The sequence below is a fragment of the mitochondrial genome of Nipponia nippon (assembly GCF_047370975.1).
Source record: "Nipponia nippon mitochondrion, complete genome".
In the NCBI taxonomy this organism is placed as follows: domain Eukaryota; kingdom Metazoa; phylum Chordata; class Aves; order Pelecaniformes; family Threskiornithidae; genus Nipponia; species Nipponia nippon.
Window position 1 is genome coordinate 1 of NC_008132.1, and position 16,732 is coordinate 16,732.

The 16,732-nt window shown below is 46.1% G+C and overlaps 13 protein-coding genes and 24 non-coding genes across 37 annotated transcripts, besides 2 other annotated features; 28 read left to right on the forward strand and 9 right to left on the reverse strand. All coding sequences in view use genetic code 2, as the record gives it.

Annotated features, from left to right (window-relative positions):
* Window positions 1–1,160: a D loop (control region).
* Window positions 1,062–1,160: a repeat region.
* Window positions 1,161–1,230, forward strand: KEG31_t01. Its single transcript has one exon. It is a non-coding gene; the product is annotated as a tRNA-Phe (tRNA).
* On the forward strand, window positions 1,231–2,207 carry KEG31_r02. The gene has a single exon. It is a non-coding gene; the product is annotated as a s-rRNA (ribosomal RNA).
* KEG31_t02 lies at window positions 2,208–2,279 on the forward strand. Its single transcript has one exon. It is a non-coding gene; the product is annotated as a tRNA-Val (tRNA).
* Window positions 2,280–3,882, forward strand: KEG31_r01. Its single transcript has one exon. It is a non-coding gene; the product is annotated as a l-rRNA (ribosomal RNA).
* On the forward strand, window positions 3,883–3,957 carry KEG31_t03. Its single transcript has one exon. It is a non-coding gene; the product is annotated as a tRNA-Leu (tRNA).
* Window positions 3,958–3,969: 12 nt separating this feature from the next.
* On the forward strand, window positions 3,970–4,947 carry ND1 (NADH dehydrogenase subunit 1). Its single transcript has one exon. The coding sequence runs from the start codon at window positions 3,970–3,972 to the stop codon at window positions 4,945–4,947; it is 978 nt and encodes a 325-aa protein (YP_636997.1).
* KEG31_t04 lies at window positions 4,946–5,017 on the forward strand. Its single transcript has one exon. It is a non-coding gene; the product is annotated as a tRNA-Ile (tRNA).
* Window positions 5,018–5,026: 9 nt separating this feature from the next.
* On the reverse strand, window positions 5,027–5,097 carry KEG31_t05. The gene has a single exon. It is a non-coding gene; the product is annotated as a tRNA-Gln (tRNA).
* On the forward strand, window positions 5,097–5,165 carry KEG31_t06. The gene has a single exon. It is a non-coding gene; the product is annotated as a tRNA-Met (tRNA).
* Window positions 5,166–6,205, forward strand: ND2 (NADH dehydrogenase subunit 2). The gene has a single exon. A coding segment is annotated over exon 1 (1,040 nt).
* Window positions 6,206–6,276, forward strand: KEG31_t07. The gene has a single exon. It is a non-coding gene; the product is annotated as a tRNA-Trp (tRNA).
* Window position 6,277: 1 nt separating this feature from the next.
* KEG31_t08 lies at window positions 6,278–6,346 on the reverse strand. Its single transcript has one exon. It is a non-coding gene; the product is annotated as a tRNA-Ala (tRNA).
* Window positions 6,347–6,348: 2 nt separating this feature from the next.
* KEG31_t09 lies at window positions 6,349–6,422 on the reverse strand. Its single transcript has one exon. It is a non-coding gene; the product is annotated as a tRNA-Asn (tRNA).
* Window positions 6,423–6,424: 2 nt separating this feature from the next.
* On the reverse strand, window positions 6,425–6,491 carry KEG31_t10. Its single transcript has one exon. It is a non-coding gene; the product is annotated as a tRNA-Cys (tRNA).
* KEG31_t11 lies at window positions 6,491–6,561 on the reverse strand. Its single transcript has one exon. It is a non-coding gene; the product is annotated as a tRNA-Tyr (tRNA).
* A 1-nt stretch (window position 6,562) lies between these two features.
* On the forward strand, window positions 6,563–8,113 carry COX1 (cytochrome c oxidase subunit I). Its single transcript has one exon. It carries the CDS (start codon window positions 6,563–6,565, stop codon window positions 8,111–8,113), a length of 1,551 nt encoding a protein of 516 aa, YP_636999.1.
* On the reverse strand, window positions 8,105–8,178 carry KEG31_t12. Its single transcript has one exon. It is a non-coding gene; the product is annotated as a tRNA-Ser (tRNA).
* A 2-nt stretch (window positions 8,179–8,180) lies between these two features.
* Window positions 8,181–8,249, forward strand: KEG31_t13. The gene has a single exon. It is a non-coding gene; the product is annotated as a tRNA-Asp (tRNA).
* A 1-nt stretch (window position 8,250) lies between these two features.
* Window positions 8,251–8,934, forward strand: COX2 (cytochrome c oxidase subunit II). The gene has a single exon. The coding sequence runs from the start codon at window positions 8,251–8,253 to the stop codon at window positions 8,932–8,934; it is 684 nt and encodes a 227-aa protein (YP_637000.1).
* A 1-nt stretch (window position 8,935) lies between these two features.
* KEG31_t14 lies at window positions 8,936–9,007 on the forward strand. The gene has a single exon. It is a non-coding gene; the product is annotated as a tRNA-Lys (tRNA).
* A 1-nt stretch (window position 9,008) lies between these two features.
* On the forward strand, window positions 9,009–9,176 carry ATP8 (ATP synthase F0 subunit 8). Its single transcript has one exon. It carries the CDS (start codon window positions 9,009–9,011, stop codon window positions 9,174–9,176), a length of 168 nt encoding a protein of 55 aa, YP_637001.1.
* ATP6 (ATP synthase F0 subunit 6) lies at window positions 9,167–9,850 on the forward strand. Its single transcript has one exon. The coding sequence runs from the start codon at window positions 9,167–9,169 to the stop codon at window positions 9,848–9,850; it is 684 nt and encodes a 227-aa protein (YP_637002.1).
* COX3 (cytochrome c oxidase subunit III) lies at window positions 9,850–10,633 on the forward strand. The gene has a single exon. A coding segment is annotated over exon 1 (784 nt).
* On the forward strand, window positions 10,634–10,702 carry KEG31_t15. Its single transcript has one exon. It is a non-coding gene; the product is annotated as a tRNA-Gly (tRNA).
* On the forward strand, window positions 10,703–11,054 carry ND3 (NADH dehydrogenase subunit 3). The gene is given in 2 exon segments: window positions 10,703–10,875; window positions 10,877–11,054. The coding sequence occupies 2 exon segments, from the start codon at window positions 10,703–10,705 to the stop codon at window positions 11,052–11,054; spliced, it is 351 nt and encodes a 116-aa protein (YP_637004.1).
* A 2-nt stretch (window positions 11,055–11,056) lies between these two features.
* On the forward strand, window positions 11,057–11,125 carry KEG31_t16. Its single transcript has one exon. It is a non-coding gene; the product is annotated as a tRNA-Arg (tRNA).
* Window position 11,126: 1 nt separating this feature from the next.
* On the forward strand, window positions 11,127–11,423 carry ND4L (NADH dehydrogenase subunit 4L). Its single transcript has one exon. The coding sequence runs from the start codon at window positions 11,127–11,129 to the stop codon at window positions 11,421–11,423; it is 297 nt and encodes a 98-aa protein (YP_637005.1).
* On the forward strand, window positions 11,417–12,794 carry ND4 (NADH dehydrogenase subunit 4). The gene has a single exon. A coding segment is annotated over exon 1 (1,378 nt).
* Window positions 12,795–12,864, forward strand: KEG31_t17. The gene has a single exon. It is a non-coding gene; the product is annotated as a tRNA-His (tRNA).
* On the forward strand, window positions 12,865–12,930 carry KEG31_t18. The gene has a single exon. It is a non-coding gene; the product is annotated as a tRNA-Ser (tRNA).
* Window positions 12,930–13,000, forward strand: KEG31_t19. Its single transcript has one exon. It is a non-coding gene; the product is annotated as a tRNA-Leu (tRNA).
* ND5 (NADH dehydrogenase subunit 5) lies at window positions 13,001–14,815 on the forward strand. Its single transcript has one exon. The coding sequence runs from the start codon at window positions 13,001–13,003 to the stop codon at window positions 14,813–14,815; it is 1,815 nt and encodes a 604-aa protein (YP_637007.1).
* A 10-nt stretch (window positions 14,816–14,825) lies between these two features.
* CYTB (cytochrome b) lies at window positions 14,826–15,968 on the forward strand. Its single transcript has one exon. It carries the CDS (start codon window positions 14,826–14,828, stop codon window positions 15,966–15,968), a length of 1,143 nt encoding a protein of 380 aa, YP_637008.1.
* A 4-nt stretch (window positions 15,969–15,972) lies between these two features.
* Window positions 15,973–16,042, forward strand: KEG31_t20. The gene has a single exon. It is a non-coding gene; the product is annotated as a tRNA-Thr (tRNA).
* A 17-nt stretch (window positions 16,043–16,059) lies between these two features.
* On the reverse strand, window positions 16,060–16,130 carry KEG31_t21. Its single transcript has one exon. It is a non-coding gene; the product is annotated as a tRNA-Pro (tRNA).
* A 9-nt stretch (window positions 16,131–16,139) lies between these two features.
* ND6 (NADH dehydrogenase subunit 6) lies at window positions 16,140–16,661 on the reverse strand. The gene has a single exon. It carries the CDS (start codon window positions 16,659–16,661, stop codon window positions 16,140–16,142), a length of 522 nt encoding a protein of 173 aa, YP_637009.1.
* Window positions 16,662–16,664: 3 nt separating this feature from the next.
* KEG31_t22 lies at window positions 16,665–16,732 on the reverse strand. The gene has a single exon. It is a non-coding gene; the product is annotated as a tRNA-Glu (tRNA).

Here is a 16,732-nt window from a genome sequence, read left to right on the forward strand (position 1 = left end):
CCGCCAAAAATAATGACCCTTACCCCCCCCCGCACTCATGTACGGAGTACATTAAACTACATGCCCCATTACATTACCCTAATGCTAGAAATACATTCAATGCATGTACTAAGAATATCCTACGTAAAGTGGCAAGCTCTCTCCTTTCCCCCGTTTTGCTTCTGAAGGACTGGAAATCATTAATGTTTCAAGGACCAAGTCTTACTTGTCATCGGACTAAATCCATGACTTCTGTCACTTCTGTACTGAATAGAATTTCCTGGATACGGATATGCTCCACGGCATTGTCTGAATGCTTGTTCGACATACAATCTTCGCAATCTCCTGCCGGACCGGTTTCTGAAGAACAAGGTTATCTATTAGTCGGGCTTCTCACGTGAAATCAGCAACCCGCCGCATATAAGATACTGCGTTACTAGCTTCAGGACCATACTTTCCCCCTACACCCCTAGCCCAACTTGCTCTTTTGCGCCTCTGGTTCCTATATCAGGGCCATAGCTTGGTTAATCCCTTCTTCTTGCTCTTCACCGATACATCTGGTTGGCTATATATCAACATTGTCTCTCGTAATCGCGGCATCCAAAGAGTTTAGCACTTTTGGTTCCCTTTTTTTTCTGGGCGTCTTCACTCTACACTTCCAAGTGCAACGGGGTCTTTTCAAGTGGTGGACGTGAGCATTCCCTGCCCATCGGTCTGGCGTTGGTCCTCAGGAATTAATTAATGAGACGGTGTGCGTATATGGGGAATCATTTTGGCACTGATGCACTTTGCTTTCCATTTGGTTATGGTGTATCCACTAACCCTACTATATGTTGCTATTTAGTGAATGCTTGTAAGACATATTTTTCTACTTTTACACTTCCTCTAACTTTCTAAACAACACTAGTAATTTTCAACCAAATATTTGCTGTTCATCGTCATGAATTTTTTTGACATTTTTTCACGCATTTATCACTCATCATCACCGCTGAAATTACATTAATAAAACAAACACACACGTTTGTCACATACGCGCGCACAAACACCCCCTAAACTACTGAATAAAATTTCCTACAATGTAACAAACAACAAACAAACAACAAACAAACAACAAACAAACAACAAACAAACAACAAACAAACAACAAACAAACAACAAACAAACAACAAACAAACAACAAAGTCCTTGTAGCTTACAACCAAAGCATGGCACTGAAGATGCTAAGACGCTGCATTCTCGCACCCAAGGACAAAAGACTTAGTCCTAACCTTACCGTTAATTTTTGCTAGACATATACATGCAAGTATCCGCGCTCCAGTGTGAATGCCCTCAACACCTTGACAAGGTGCGAGGAGCGGGTATCAGGCACACCCCCTAGATTGTAGCCCAAGACACCTTGCTTAGCCACACCCCCACGGGTATTCAGCAGTAATTAACATTAAGCAATAAGTGTAAACTTGACTTAGTCATAGCAACACCTAGGGTTGGTAAATCTTGTGCCAGCCACCGCGGTCACACAAGAGACCCAAATTAACAGTAGCACGGCGTAAAGAGTGGTATCATGTTATCCTGATAGAACTAAGATCAAAATGCAACTGAGCTGTCATAAGCCTAGGATGCACTTAAGACCACCCTAAAGACGGTCTTAGCCTTCAAGGATCAATTGCCCACCACGAAAGCTAGGGCACAAACTGGGATTAGATACCCCACTATGCCTAGCCCTAAATCTTGATATCTCCTACCACTAAGATATCCGCCTGAGAACTACGAGCACAAACGCTTGAAACTCTAAGGACTTGGCGGTGCCCTAAACCCACCTAGAGGAGCCTGTTCTACAACCGATAACCCACGATATACCCAACCACCTCTTGCCAGAGCAGCCTACATACCGCCGTCGCCAGTCCACCTCCCCTGAGAGTTTAGCAGTGGACACAACAGCCCCAACATCGCTAACAAGACAGGTCAAGGTATAGCCCATGAGGTGGAAGAAATGGGCTACATTTTCTAACATAGAAAACTTCACGGAAGCGGACGTGAAATCGTCTGCAGAAGGTGGATTTAGCAGTAAAGAGAGATAATAGAGCTCTCTTTAAGCCGGCCCTAGGGCACGTACATACCGCCCGTCACCCTCCTCACAAGCTATGAACTTACATAACTAATACGCCAATCAGCCGAAGATGAGGTAAGTCGTAACAAGGTAAGTGTACCGGAAGGTGCACTTAGCATACCAAGACGTAGCTACAATACAAAGCATTCAGCTTACACCTGAAAGATATCTGCTATCGACCAGATCGTCTTGAAGCCTCAGTCTAGCCCAACCGCCCATAAAATCAGTGAACCATCAAAAATACACTACACCCCAAAACTAAAACATTTTTCTAACTTAGTATAGGCGATAGAAAAGAAACCCCGCATTGGCGCGATAGAGATTTTGGTACCGTAAGGGAAAGATGAAATAGCAATGAAAAATCAAAGCAACGAGCAGCAAAGATAAACCCTTGTACCTCTTGCATCATGGTTTAGCAAGAACAACCAAGCAAAACGAATTTAAGCTTGCCCCCCCGAAACCTAAGCGAGCTACTTACGAGCAGCTATATCTGAGCGAACCCGTCTCTGTTGCAAAAGAGTGGGATGACTCGTTAGTAGAGGTGAAAAGCCAATCGAGCTAGGTGATAGCTGGTTGCCTGTGAAATGAATCTAAGTTACCCCCTTAATTGCCCTCCACGGATATTTACCCCAACCTATATGTAGCAGATTAAGAGTAATTTAAAGGAGGTACAGCTCCTTTAAAAAAGAACACAACCTCCCCTAGCGGATAAGTACCACCACTCCCCAACGTCCGTGGGCCTTCAAGCAGCCACCAACAAAGAGTGCGTCAAAGCTCTATACCTAAAAATCCAAAAACAACATGACTCCCTTATCCCTAACAGGCCAACCTATGATAATAGGAGAAATTCTGCTAAAATAAGTAACTAGGGGCCTACCCTCTTAAGCGCAAGCTTAAATACATCACATTATTAACAGACCTCGCTAATATTGCAACTCCAACAAGGCCAAGTATTAGATAACACCTGTTAACCCAACTCAGGAGCGCCCGCTAGAAAGATTAAAATCTGTAAAAGGAACTAGGCAAACCCAGGGCCCGACTGTTTACCAAAAACATAGCCTTCAGCCATCCAAGTATTGAAGGTGATGCCTGCCCGGTGACATAGTTTAACGGCCGCGGTATCCTAACCGTGCGAAGGTAGCGCAATCAATTGTCTCATAAATCGAGACTTGTATGAATGGCTAAACGAGGTCCTAACTGTCTCTTACAGACAATCAGTGAAATTGATCTTCCTGTGCAAAAGCAGGGATATGTACATAAGACGAGAAGACCCTGTGGAACTTAAAAATCAACGGCCACCGCACACAATACCAAACCTACCAGGCTCACCATCTTCACAAACATTGGCCCGTATTTTTCGGTTGGGGCGACCTTGGAGAAAAACAAATCCTCCAAAAATAAGACCACCCATCTTAACTAAGAGCCACCCCTCAACGTACTAATAGTAACCAGACCCAATATAATTGATCAATGGACCAAGCTACCCCAGGGATAACAGCGCAATCTCCTTCAAGAGCCCATATCGACAAGGAGGTTTACGACCTCGATGTTGGATCAGGACACCCTAATGGTGCAGCCGCTATTAAGGGTTCGTTTGTTCAACGATTAATAGTCCTACGTGATCTGAGTTCAGACCGGAGCAATCCAGGTCGGTTTCTATCTATGACATACCTTCCCTAGTACGAAAGGACCGAGAAGGTGAGGCCAATACCACAAGCATGCCTCCCCTTTAAGTAATGCATACAACTAAATTACCAAAAGGGCCCCCACAACAACCCAAATCCTAGAAAAGGACCGCTAGTGTGGCAGAGCTTGGCTAAATGCAAAAGGCTTAAACCCTTTACCCAGAGGTTCAAATCCTCTCCCTAGCCCCCAATTACCCAATGACATGATCCCCCACCCTGATATACCTTACCATGTCACTTTCCTATGCCATTCCAATTCTAATTGCTGTTGCCTTCCTAACCTTAGTTGAGCGAAAAGTCCTAAGTTATATACAAGCCCGAAAAGGCCCCAACATTGTTGGCCCATTCGGCCTACTACAGCCTGTAGCAGACGGAGTAAAACTCTTCATCAAAGAACCAATTCGCCCCTCCACCTCCTCCCCACTCTTATTCCTTTTAACACCAATACTAGCCCTATTACTAGCACTCACAATCTGAATTCCACTCCCCCTCCCTTTCTCCCTTGCTGACTTAAACCTAGGCCTACTGTTCCTTCTCGCTATATCGAGCCTGGCAGTCTACTCAATCTTATGATCAGGATGGGCCTCAAATTCAAAATACGCTTTAATCGGTGCCCTACGAGCAGTAGCACAAACCATCTCCTATGAAGTAACATTAGCCATTATCCTCCTATCTGTGATCATACTAAGCGGCAACTACACCCTAAACACCCTCGCCATTACCCAAGAACCACTATACCTTATCTTTTCTTCCTGGCCTCTTGCAATAATGTGGTATATCTCCACGCTCGCTGAGACAAACCGAGCCCCCTTTGACCTCACAGAAGGAGAATCTGAACTAGTTTCAGGCTTCAACGTAGAATACGCCGCAGGACCATTCGCCTTATTTTTCCTAGCTGAATACGCAAACATCATACTGATAAATACACTAACTGTCATCTTATTCTTAAGCCCAAGTTCACTAAACCTTACCCCAGAACTATTTCCAATAGTCCTAGCTACAAAAATCTTACTCCTCTCCTCGGGCTTCCTATGAATCCGCGCCTCCTACCCACGATTCCGCTATGATCAACTCATGCACCTACTCTGAAAAAACTTTCTACCCCTGACACTAGCACTATGCCTTTGACATACTAGCATGCCAATCTGCTACGCAGGCCTACCTCCTTACCTAAGGAAATGTGCCTGAACGTAAAGGGTCACTATGATAAAGTGAACATAGAGGTATACCAGCCCTCTCATTTCCTAAGAAACACTTAGAAAAGTAGGAATCGAACCTACACAAAAGAGATCAAAACTCTCCATACTTCCTTTATATTATTTCCTAGTAAGGTCAGCTAACAAAGCTATCGGGCCCATACCCCGAAAATGATGGTTTAACTCCTTCCCCTACTAATGAACCCCCATGCAAAGCTAATATCTACTCTTAGCCTAATGTTAGGGACCACTATTACTATCTCAAGCAACCACTGAATAATAGCATGAACCGGATTAGAAATCAACACTCTCGCCATCATCCCACTAATCTCAAAATCCCACCACCCACGAGCCGTCGAAGCCGCAATTAAATATTTCCTAGTACAAGCAGCTGCCTCAGCACTAGTCCTCTTCTCGAGCATAACCAATGCCTGATTCACAGGCCAATGAGACATCACCCAACTAAGTCACCCAACATCCTCTCTTCTACTAACCACAGCAGTCGCAATAAAACTAGGATTAGTGCCGTTCCACTTTTGATTCCCCGAGGTCCTTCAAGGGTCATCCCTAACGACAGCCCTCCTTCTATCAACAGTAATAAAATTCCCACCAATCACCATCCTCTTCCTGACATCTCACTCCCTCAACCCAACACTACTAACCGCTATGGCTATCGCCTCAGCCGCCCTAGGGGGTTGAATAGGCTTAAACCAAACACAAACCCGAAAAATTCTGGCCTTCTCATCAATTTCTCACCTCGGCTGAATAGCCATCATCATCGTCTACAACCCCAAACTCACACTACTAACCTTCTATCTATACTCCCTAATAACCACCACCGTATTCCTTACCCTCAACACAACAAAAACCCTAAACTTATCAACACTAATAACCTCCTGAACAAAAACCCCTATACTAAATGCGACCCTCATGCTCACCCTACTCTCCCTAGCTGGTCTCCCCCCGCTAACTGGCTTCTTACCTAAATGACTTATTATCCAAGAACTTACCAAACAAGAAATAACCGCAGCAGCCACAATCATTACCATGCTCTCACTACTAGGGCTATTCTTCTACCTCCGCCTTGCATACTATTCAACAATCACACTCCCACCCAACTCCACAAACCACATAAAACAATGGCACATTGACAAACCAACAACAACCTCAATTGCCGTACTTACTTCACTATCCATCTCACTCCTTCCCCTCTCTCCCATAATCCTCACCACCATCTAAGAAACTTAGGATAACACTAAACCGAAGGCCTTCAAAGCCTTAAATAAGAGCTAGACCCTCTTAGTTTCTGCTAAGACCCGTAGGATGCTAACCTACATCTCCTGAATGCAACCCAGGTGCTTTAATTGAGCTAGGGCCTTGTCTAGATAGGTGGGCCTCGATCCCACAAAATTCTAGTTAACAGCTAGATGCCTAAACCACACTGGCCTCCATCTACCAGACTCCGGTACACAACTAGTATACATCAATGAGCTTGCAACTCAACATGAATTTCACTACAGAGTCGATAAGAAGAGGAATTAAACCCCTGTAAAAAGGACTACAGCCTAACGCCTTAACACTCGGCCATCTTACCTGTGACCTTCATCAACCGATGACTATTCTCCACCAACCATAAAGACATTGGCACCCTATACCTAATCTTCGGTGCATGAGCAGGCATAGTTGGAACCGCACTCAGCCTACTTATCCGTGCAGAACTAGGCCAGCCAGGAACCCTCTTAGGAGACGACCAAATCTATAATGTAATCGTCACTGCCCACGCCTTCGTGATAATCTTCTTCATAGTAATACCAATCATGATCGGTGGATTTGGCAACTGACTAGTCCCACTTATAATTGGCGCACCCGACATAGCATTCCCACGCATAAACAACATAAGTTTCTGACTACTGCCCCCCTCATTCCTACTCCTCCTAGCCTCTTCTACAGTAGAAGCAGGAGCGGGCACAGGATGAACCGTATACCCCCCACTCGCCGGCAACCTCGCCCACGCTGGAGCCTCAGTTGACCTAGCCATTTTTTCACTCCACCTGGCAGGTGTGTCATCAATCCTGGGGGCAATCAACTTTATCACAACTGCAATCAACATAAAACCCCCAGCCCTCTCACAATATCAAACACCCTTATTTGTCTGGTCAGTCTTAATCACTGCTGTCCTACTACTACTCTCTCTACCAGTCCTCGCTGCCGGCATCACTATGTTACTAACAGACCGGAACCTAAACACCACATTCTTCGACCCTGCTGGAGGAGGGGACCCCGTCCTATATCAGCACCTATTCTGATTCTTCGGCCACCCAGAAGTCTACATCCTAATCCTGCCTGGCTTTGGAATCATCTCGCATGTAGTAACATACTATGCAGGCAAAAAAGAACCATTTGGCTACATAGGAATAGTATGAGCAATACTATCCATCGGATTCCTGGGCTTTATTGTATGAGCCCACCACATATTCACCGTCGGAATAGACGTAGACACCCGAGCATACTTCACGTCAGCCACCATAATCATTGCCATCCCAACAGGCATCAAAGTCTTTAGCTGACTGGCTACACTACACGGAGGAACTATTAAATGAGACCCTCCAATATTATGAGCTCTAGGTTTTATCTTCCTATTCACCATTGGCGGACTAACAGGGATTGTTCTTGCAAACTCCTCACTAGACATTGCACTACACGACACATACTATGTAGTGGCACATTTCCATTATGTTCTATCAATAGGGGCCGTATTTGCCATCTTAGCAGGATTCACCCACTGATTTCCACTATTTACAGGATACACCCTACACCCCACATGAGCCAAAGCCCACTTTGGGGTTATATTTACAGGTGTAAACCTAACCTTCTTCCCTCAACACTTCCTAGGCCTAGCAGGTATGCCCCGACGATACTCAGACTACCCAGACGCCTACACTCTATGAAACACCATATCATCCATCGGCTCACTAATCTCAATAACAGCCGTCATCATACTAATATTCATCATCTGGGAAGCCTTCGCATCAAAGCGAAAAATCTTACAACCAGAATTAATCACCACCAACATCGAATGGATCCACGGCTGCCCGCCCCCATACCACACCTTCGAAGAACCAGCCTTTGTCCAAGTACAAGAAAGGAAGGAGTCGAACCCTCACATGCTGGTTTCAAGCCAACCGCATCAAACCGCTTATGCTTCTTTCTTATGAGGTGTTAGTAAACCAATTACATAATCTTGTCAAGATTAAATCACAAGTGAAAGTCCTGTACATCTCACGTGGCCAACCACTCACAATTCGGATTCCAAGACGCTTCATCCCCAATCATAGAAGAACTCGTAGAATTCCACGACCATGCCCTAATAGTAGCCCTAGCAATCTGCAGCCTGGTCCTCTACCTCTTAGCCCTCATGCTAATAGAAAAACTATCCTCAAACACCGTCGATGCTCAAGAAATCGAACTAATCTGAACTATCTTACCAGCCATCGTCCTTATCCTACTCGCCCTTCCATCTCTTCAAATCCTTTACATGATAGACGAAATCGACGAACCCGACCTAACCTTAAAAGCTATCGGGCATCAATGATACTGATCGTATGAATACACAGACTTCAAAGATCTAACATTCGATTCATACATAATCCCCACAACAGAACTCCCACAAGGACACTTCCGACTACTAGAAGTAGATCACCGTGTTGTCATCCCCATAGAGTCCCCCATCCGTATCATCATTACTGCCGACGACGTCCTACACTCATGAACAGTCCCCTCATTAGGAGTTAAAACTGATGCCATCCCAGGACGATTAAACCAAACATCATTTATCGCCGCCCGACCAGGAGTATTCTACGGCCAATGCTCAGAAATCTGTGGGGCCAACCATAGCTACATACCAATCGTAGTGGAATCCGCCCCTCTCGCCCACTTCGAAAACTGATCCCTACTACTATCATCCTAATCATTAAGAAGCTATGTAACAGCACTAGCCTTTTAAGCTAGAGAAAGAGGACCACCCACCCCCTCCTTAATGATATGCCACAACTCAACCCCGCTCCTTGATTCCCCATCATACTAATATCATGACTGATCCTCTCACTAATCATCCAACCCAAATTACTTCACTTCACCACCACTAACCACCCCTCCAACAAACCTCAAATAACCTCCCAAACAACCCCCTGAGCCTGACCATGAACCTAAGCTTCTTTGATCAATTCACAAGCCCATGCCTCCTAGGAATCCCCCTAATCCTACTCTCAATACTATTCCCTGCCCTACTACTCCCAATGCCAGGCAACCGATGGGTCACTAACCGCCTCTCTACCCTCCAGCTATGACTTTTCCACCTAATTACAAAACAGCTAATAATCCCACTAAACAAAGCAGGGCACAAATGAGCCCTAATCCTGACATCACTAATAGTCCTACTACTCACAATCAACTTACTAGGACTACTTCCATACACCTTCACCCCCACAACCCAACTCTCCATGAACATAGCACTAGCCTTTCCACTTTGACTAGCCACTCTCCTCACAGGCCTACGAAACCAGCCCTCAATCTCCCTAGGACACCTACTACCAGAAGGAACCCCCACACTACTAATCCCTGCCTTAATCCTGATCGAAACCACAAGCCTACTCATCCGACCACTAGCACTAGGTGTCCGTCTCACAGCAAACCTCACAGCAGGTCACCTGCTCATCCAACTCATCTCTACAGCCACTACCGCCCTCCTCCCCATCATACCAACAGTATCTATCCTAACTACATCAATTCTGCTACTACTCACAATCCTAGAGGTAGCCGTAGCCATAATCCAAGCTTACGTCTTCGTCCTCCTACTAAGCCTGTACTTACAAGAAAACATCTAATGGCCCACCAAGCACACTCCTATCACATAGTAGACCCAAGCCCTTGACCGATCTTCGGAGCAATCGCCGCCCTACTTACCACCTCAGGACTAATCATATGATTCCACCATAACTCCTCACAACTCCTGTCCCTAGGGCTATTCTCCATAATTCTAGTTATACTCCAATGATGACGAGACATCGTACGAGAGAGCACCTTCCAGGGTCATCATACCCCTACAGTTCAAAAAGGCCTACGATACGGCATAATCCTTTTTATTACATCCGAAGCATTCTTCTTCCTGGGCTTCTTCTGAGCATTCTTCCACTCCAGCCTAGTCCCCACCCCAGAACTAGGCGGACAATGACCCCCAACCGGAATCAAACCCCTCAACCCCCTAGAAGTACCTCTACTAAACACGGCCATTCTCCTAGCATCAGGTGTTACTGTAACATGAGCACACCATAGCATCACAGAAGGCAACCGAAAACAAGCAATCCATGCACTCACCTTAACAATCTTGCTAGGATTCTACTTTACAGCTCTACAAGCAACAGAGTACTACGAAGCACCATTCTCAATTGCCGATGGTGTCTATGGCTCAACCTTTTTTGTCGCAACAGGATTCCATGGACTTCATGTAATCATCGGATCCTCTTTCCTATCAGTCTGCCTCTTACGACTAATTAAATTCCACTTCACATCTAACCACCACTTCGGATTTGAAGCTGCAGCCTGATACTGACACTTCGTAGACGTTATCTGATTATTCCTCTACATAACTATTTACTGATGAGGATCCTGCCTTTCTAGTATATCCATTACAATTGACTTCCAATCTCTAAAATCTGGTGTAAACCCAGAGAAGGGCAATCAACATAATCACATTTATACTTACACTATCCTTCACCCTTACCATCATCCTAATCACACTAAACTTCTGACTTGCTCAAACCAACCCAGACTCGGAAAAACTCTCCCCATACGAATGCGGCTTCGACCCCCTCGGGTCTGCCCGACTCCCATTCTCAATTCGCTTCTTCCTCAGTAGCAATCCTATTCTTACTATTCGACCTAGAGATCGCACTTCTACTCCCACTTCCCTGAGCTATCCAACTTCAATCGCCCACCACCACCCTTACCTGAGCCTCTATCATCATCATTCTACTCACAGTAGGACTAATCTATGAGTGAATTCAAGGGGGCCTAGAATGAGCAGAATAGACAGAAAGTTAGTCTAACCAAGACAGTTGATTTCGACTCAACAGACCGTAGTCCAACCCTACGACTTTCTCTATGTCACTCTCCCACCTGAGCTTCTACTCAGCCTTCACTCTAAGCGGCCTAGGCCTGGCATTCCACCGAACCCACCTAATCTCCGCCCTACTATGCCTGGAAAGTATAATACTATCCATATATATTGCTCTATCAATCTGACCAATCGAAAACCAAGCAACATCCTCCGCCCTAATACCCGTGCTCATACTCTCATTCTCAGCCTGCGAAGCAGGTACAGGCCTAGCAATACTAGTAGCCTCCACCCGAACCCACGGCTCCGACCACCTACACAATCTGAATCTCCTACAATGCTAAAAATCATCATCCCAACAATCATACTCCTCCCCACAGCCCTAATATCCCCTAAAAAACTCCTGTGAGCCAACACCACCACACATGGCCTTCTAATCGCCACCCTCAGCCTACATTGACTACAACCAACATACTACCCCTATAAAAACCTAACCCAATGAACTAGCATCGATCAAATCTCATCCCCCCTGCTAGTCCTATCCTGCTGACTACTCCCACTCATAATTATAGCCAGCCAAAACCACCTACAACATGAACCCTTAACACGGAAACGAGTCTTCATTGCAACCCTCATCACAATCCAACCGTTCATTCTCCTAGCTTTCTCGACCACAGAACTAATACTATTCTACATTTCATTTGAAGCAACCCTCATCCCTACCTTAGTTCTCATTACACGATGAGGAAACCAACCAGAACGTCTAAGTGCAGGCATTTACCTCCTATTCTACACCCTTATCAGCTCACTTCCACTGCTAATCACCATCCTCCACCTACACACCCAAACAGGCACTCTACATCTAACAATACTAAAACTAATCCCCCCCACACTTAACAACACCTGAACAGGTACACTATCCGGCTTAGCCCTACTAATAGCATTCATGGTGAAAGCCCCCCTATACGGACTCCACCTATGACTACCAAAAGCCCACGTAGAAGCCCCAATCGCAGGGTCCATATTACTCGCCGCCCTCCTCCTCAAACTAGGGGGATATGGTATCATACGTCTTACACTTCTAATAGGCCCCCTCTCTAACCAATTACATTACCCATTCCTAACCCTGTCCCTATGGGGGGCACTAATAACCAGCTCAATCTGCCTCCGCCAAACCGACTTAAAATCACTTATCGCCTACTCCTCTGTAAGCCACATAGGCCTAGTCATCGCTGCAAGCATAATCCAAACCCACTGATCATTCTCAGGGGCAATAATCCTCATGATCTCCCATGGCCTAACATCCTCAATACTATTCTGCCTAGCTAACACAAACTATGAGCGCACCCATAGCCGAATCCTACTACTAACCCGAGGCCTCCAACCTCTCCTACCACTTATGGCAACCTGATGGCTCCTAGCTAATCTCACAAACATAGCACTACCCCCCACAACAAACCTAATAGCTGAACTAACTATCATAATTGCACTATTCAACTGATCAACCTTCACAATCATCCTAACTGGAGCAGCAACACTATTAACCGCCGCATACACCCTATTCATACTACTAACAACCCAACGGGGGGCCCTCCCAACCCACATCACATCCATCCAGAACTCAAACACACGAGAACACCTCCTAATGACCTTACATATCCTCCCCCTACTACTCCTCATCCTAAAGCCAGAGCTAATCTCTGGAGCCCCCTTATGCAAGTATAGTTTCAACTCAAACATTAGACTGTGATTCTAAAAATAGAAGTTAAACCCTTCTTACCTGCCGAGGGGAGGTTCAACCAACAAGAACTGCTAACTCTTGTATCTGAGTCTAAAACCTCAGCCCCCTTACTTTTAAAGGATAAGAGCAATCCACTGGTCTTAGGAACCACCCATCTTGGTGCAAGTCCAAGTAAAAGTAATGGAGATAGCACTCCTCCTCAACACCTCCATACTCCTCACACTGACAATTATCCTCACCCCCACTCTACTCCCACTACTATCAAAAAACTTCCAAAACTCCCCAACCACCATCACCCGCACTGTCAAAACCGCCTTCATAGCAAGCCTAGTGCCAATAACACTCTTCGTATACTCAGGCACAGATAGCATTATCTCCCACTGAGAATGAAAGTTCCTCACGAACTTTAAAATCCCTATTAGCTTTAAAATAGACCAATACTCCATAACATTCTTCCCCATTGCACTATTCGTAACATGGTCAATCCTACAATTCGCAACCTGATACATAAGCTCCGAACCGCACGCCACAAAATTCTTCCTCTACCTCCTAATATTCCTAATCGCCATACTAACACTAACCACCGCCAACAACATATTCCTACTATTCATCGGATGAGAAGGCGTTGGGATCATATCATTCCTGCTAATTGGCTGATGACAAGGCCGAGCAGAAGCCAACACAGCTGCACTCCAAGCTGTACTTTACAACCGTATCGGAGACATCGGGCTCATCCTAAGCATAGCATGGCTTGCCTCAACAACAAACACCTGAGAAATACAACAAGCCTTCTCCTCAGCCCAAACCCCAACACTCCCCCTACTAGGCCTCATCCTCGCCGCTACAGGAAAATCAGCCCAATTCGGACTACACCCATGACTCCCAGCTGCCATAGAAGGCCCAACCCCAGTCTCAGCCCTACTCCACTCCAGCACCATAGTAGTAGCTGGAATTTTCCTGCTTATCCGTATACATCCCATACTCACAAACAATCAGACCGCCCTCACCCTGTGCCTATGCTTAGGGGCCCTATCCACCCTATTCGCCGCCACATGTGCTCTCACACAAAACGACATCAAAAAAATCATTGCCTTCTCTACATCCAGCCAACTCGGACTAATAATAGTAACAATCGGGCTAAACCTCCCACAACTAGCCTTCCTTCATATTTCAACCCATGCCTTCTTTAAAGCCATACTATTCCTCTGCTCAGGATCAATTATCCACAGCTTAGGCGGAGAACAAGACATCCGAAAAATAGGCAGCTTACAAAAAATACTCCCAACAACTACATCCTGCCTAACCATTGGCAACCTTGCCCTGATAGGAACCCCATTCCTAGCAGGATTTTACTCAAAAGATCTTATCATCGAAAACCTAAACACCTCCTACCTAAACACCTGGGCACTCCTCCTAACACTCCTTGCAACATCCTTCACCGCAACCTACAGCCTACGCATAACCTTCCTCGTCCAAACAGGATTTACCCGCGTACCCACAATTACACCAGTAAACGAAAACAACCCCGCAGTTACCAACCCAATCACTCGCCTTGCCCTAGGCAGCATCCTAGCCGGCCTACTCATCACATCCTACATCCTCCCCACAAAAACCCCACCAATAACCATACCCACACTCACAAAAACCACAGCCATCATCATCACAATCTTAGGTGCCATCATAGCCATAGAACTTTCTAGCCTAACCCACACTTTAACCCAACCAAAACAAAACACATACCTAAACTTCTCCACCTCCCTAGGGTACTTCAACCCCCTTATGCACCGCCTTAACACCGCAAAGCTCTTAAACAGCGGACAAAAAATTGCCTCCCACCTAATCGACCTATCCTGGTACAAAAAAATAGGCCCCGAAGGACTTGCAAACCTACAACTTATAGCCTCCAAAACCTCAACCACTATCCACACAGGACTAATCAAAACCTACTTAGGATCCTTCGCCCTATCCATCCTCATCATTCTATCGACGTATAGACTCAAAACTAATGGCCCCCAACCTCCGAAAATCCCATCCCCTACTAAAAATAATCAACAACTCCCTAATTGACCTCCCCACCCCCTCAAACATCTCAGCCTGATGAAACTTCGGATCACTCCTGGGTATCTGCCTTGCAACACAGATCCTAACCGGCCTTCTACTCGCCATACACTACACCGCAGACACAACCCTAGCCTTCTCATCCGTCGCCCACACATGCCGAAACGTCCAGTATGGCTGACTAATCCGCAACCTACATGCAAACGGAGCCTCATTCTTCTTCATCTGTATCTACCTCCACATCGGACGAGGACTCTACTACGGCTCCTACCTCTATAAAGAAACCTGAAACACAGGGATTATTCTCCTACTCACACTCATAGCAACCGCCTTCGTAGGCTACGTCCTACCATGAGGACAAATATCATTCTGAGGCGCCACAGTCATCACTAACCTATTCTCAGCCATCCCCTACATCGGACAAACCCTTGTAGAATGGGCCTGAGGTGGCTTCTCAGTGGACAACCCCACCCTAACCCGATTCTTCGCCCTACACTTCCTCCTTCCCTTTATAATTGCCGGCCTCACCTTAATTCACCTTACCTTCCTCCATGAATCGGGCTCAAACAATCCCCTAGGCATCCCATCAAACTGCGATAAGATTCCATTTCACCCTTACTTCTCACTAAAAGATATCCTAGGATTTATCCTCATACTCCTCCCCCTAATAACCCTCGCCCTATTCTCCCCCAACCTACTAGGAGACCCAGAGAACTTCACCCCAGCAAACCCACTAGTCACCCCGCCCCACATCAAACCAGAATGATACTTCCTATTTGCATACGCCATCCTTCGCTCTATCCCCAATAAACTGGGAGGTGTCCTAGCCCTAGCCGCCTCCGTACTAGTCCTATTCCTAAGCCCGCTTCTCCACAAATCTAAGCAGCGCACAATAACCTTCCGTCCACTATCACAACTCCTATTCTGAACCCTAGTTGCCAACCTCCTTATCCTGACATGAATTGGAAGCCAACCCGTAGAGCACCCCTTCATCATCATCGGCCAACTAGCCTCTATCACCTACTTTACCATCCTCCTCATCCTCCTTCCCCTCACCGGAGCCCTAGAGAACAAAATACTCAACTACTAAAAACACTCTAATAGTTTACAAAAAACATTGGTCTTGTAAACCAAAGAATGAAGACTTCCCCTCTTCTTAGAGTTATACCCAACAATTCCCCTCAGAAAAAGAGGACTCAAACCTCCATCTCCAGCTCCCAAAGCTGGCATTTTTACATTAAACTATTTTCTGACCCCACCCCTAAACAGCCCGAATCGCCCCGCGCGACAACCCACGCACAAGCTCCAACGCCACAAACAAGGTCAACAGCAGCCCCCACCCCGCGACCAAAAATATTCCCGCCCCCTCAGCATAAAACATAGCCACCCCACTAAAATCCAACCGAACAGAAAACACCCCTCCACTATCTACAGTCACCACCCCCAACTTCCAACCCTCAGCAAGCCCCCCTACAACTGCTCCCACCCACAGCACCGAGACAAAACCTACCCCATACCCCACAACACGCCAGTCTCCCCAAGTCTCTGGAAAGAGATCTGCCGCTAGGGCTACAGAATACACAAAAACCACCAGCATCCCCCCCAAATAGACCATAAACAGCACCAACGACACAAACGAAACCCCCAAACTCAATAACCATCCACACCCCACAACAGAAGCCAGAACCAACCCCACCACCCCATAGTACGGTGAAGGATTAGACGCAACTGCCAGCCCCCCCAAAATAAACCCCACTCCCAAAAAAACTACAAAGTAAGTCATAGCCATTCCTGCTTGGCTTTTCTCCAAGATCTATGGCCTGAAAAGCCACCGTTAACTTTAACTACAAGAAC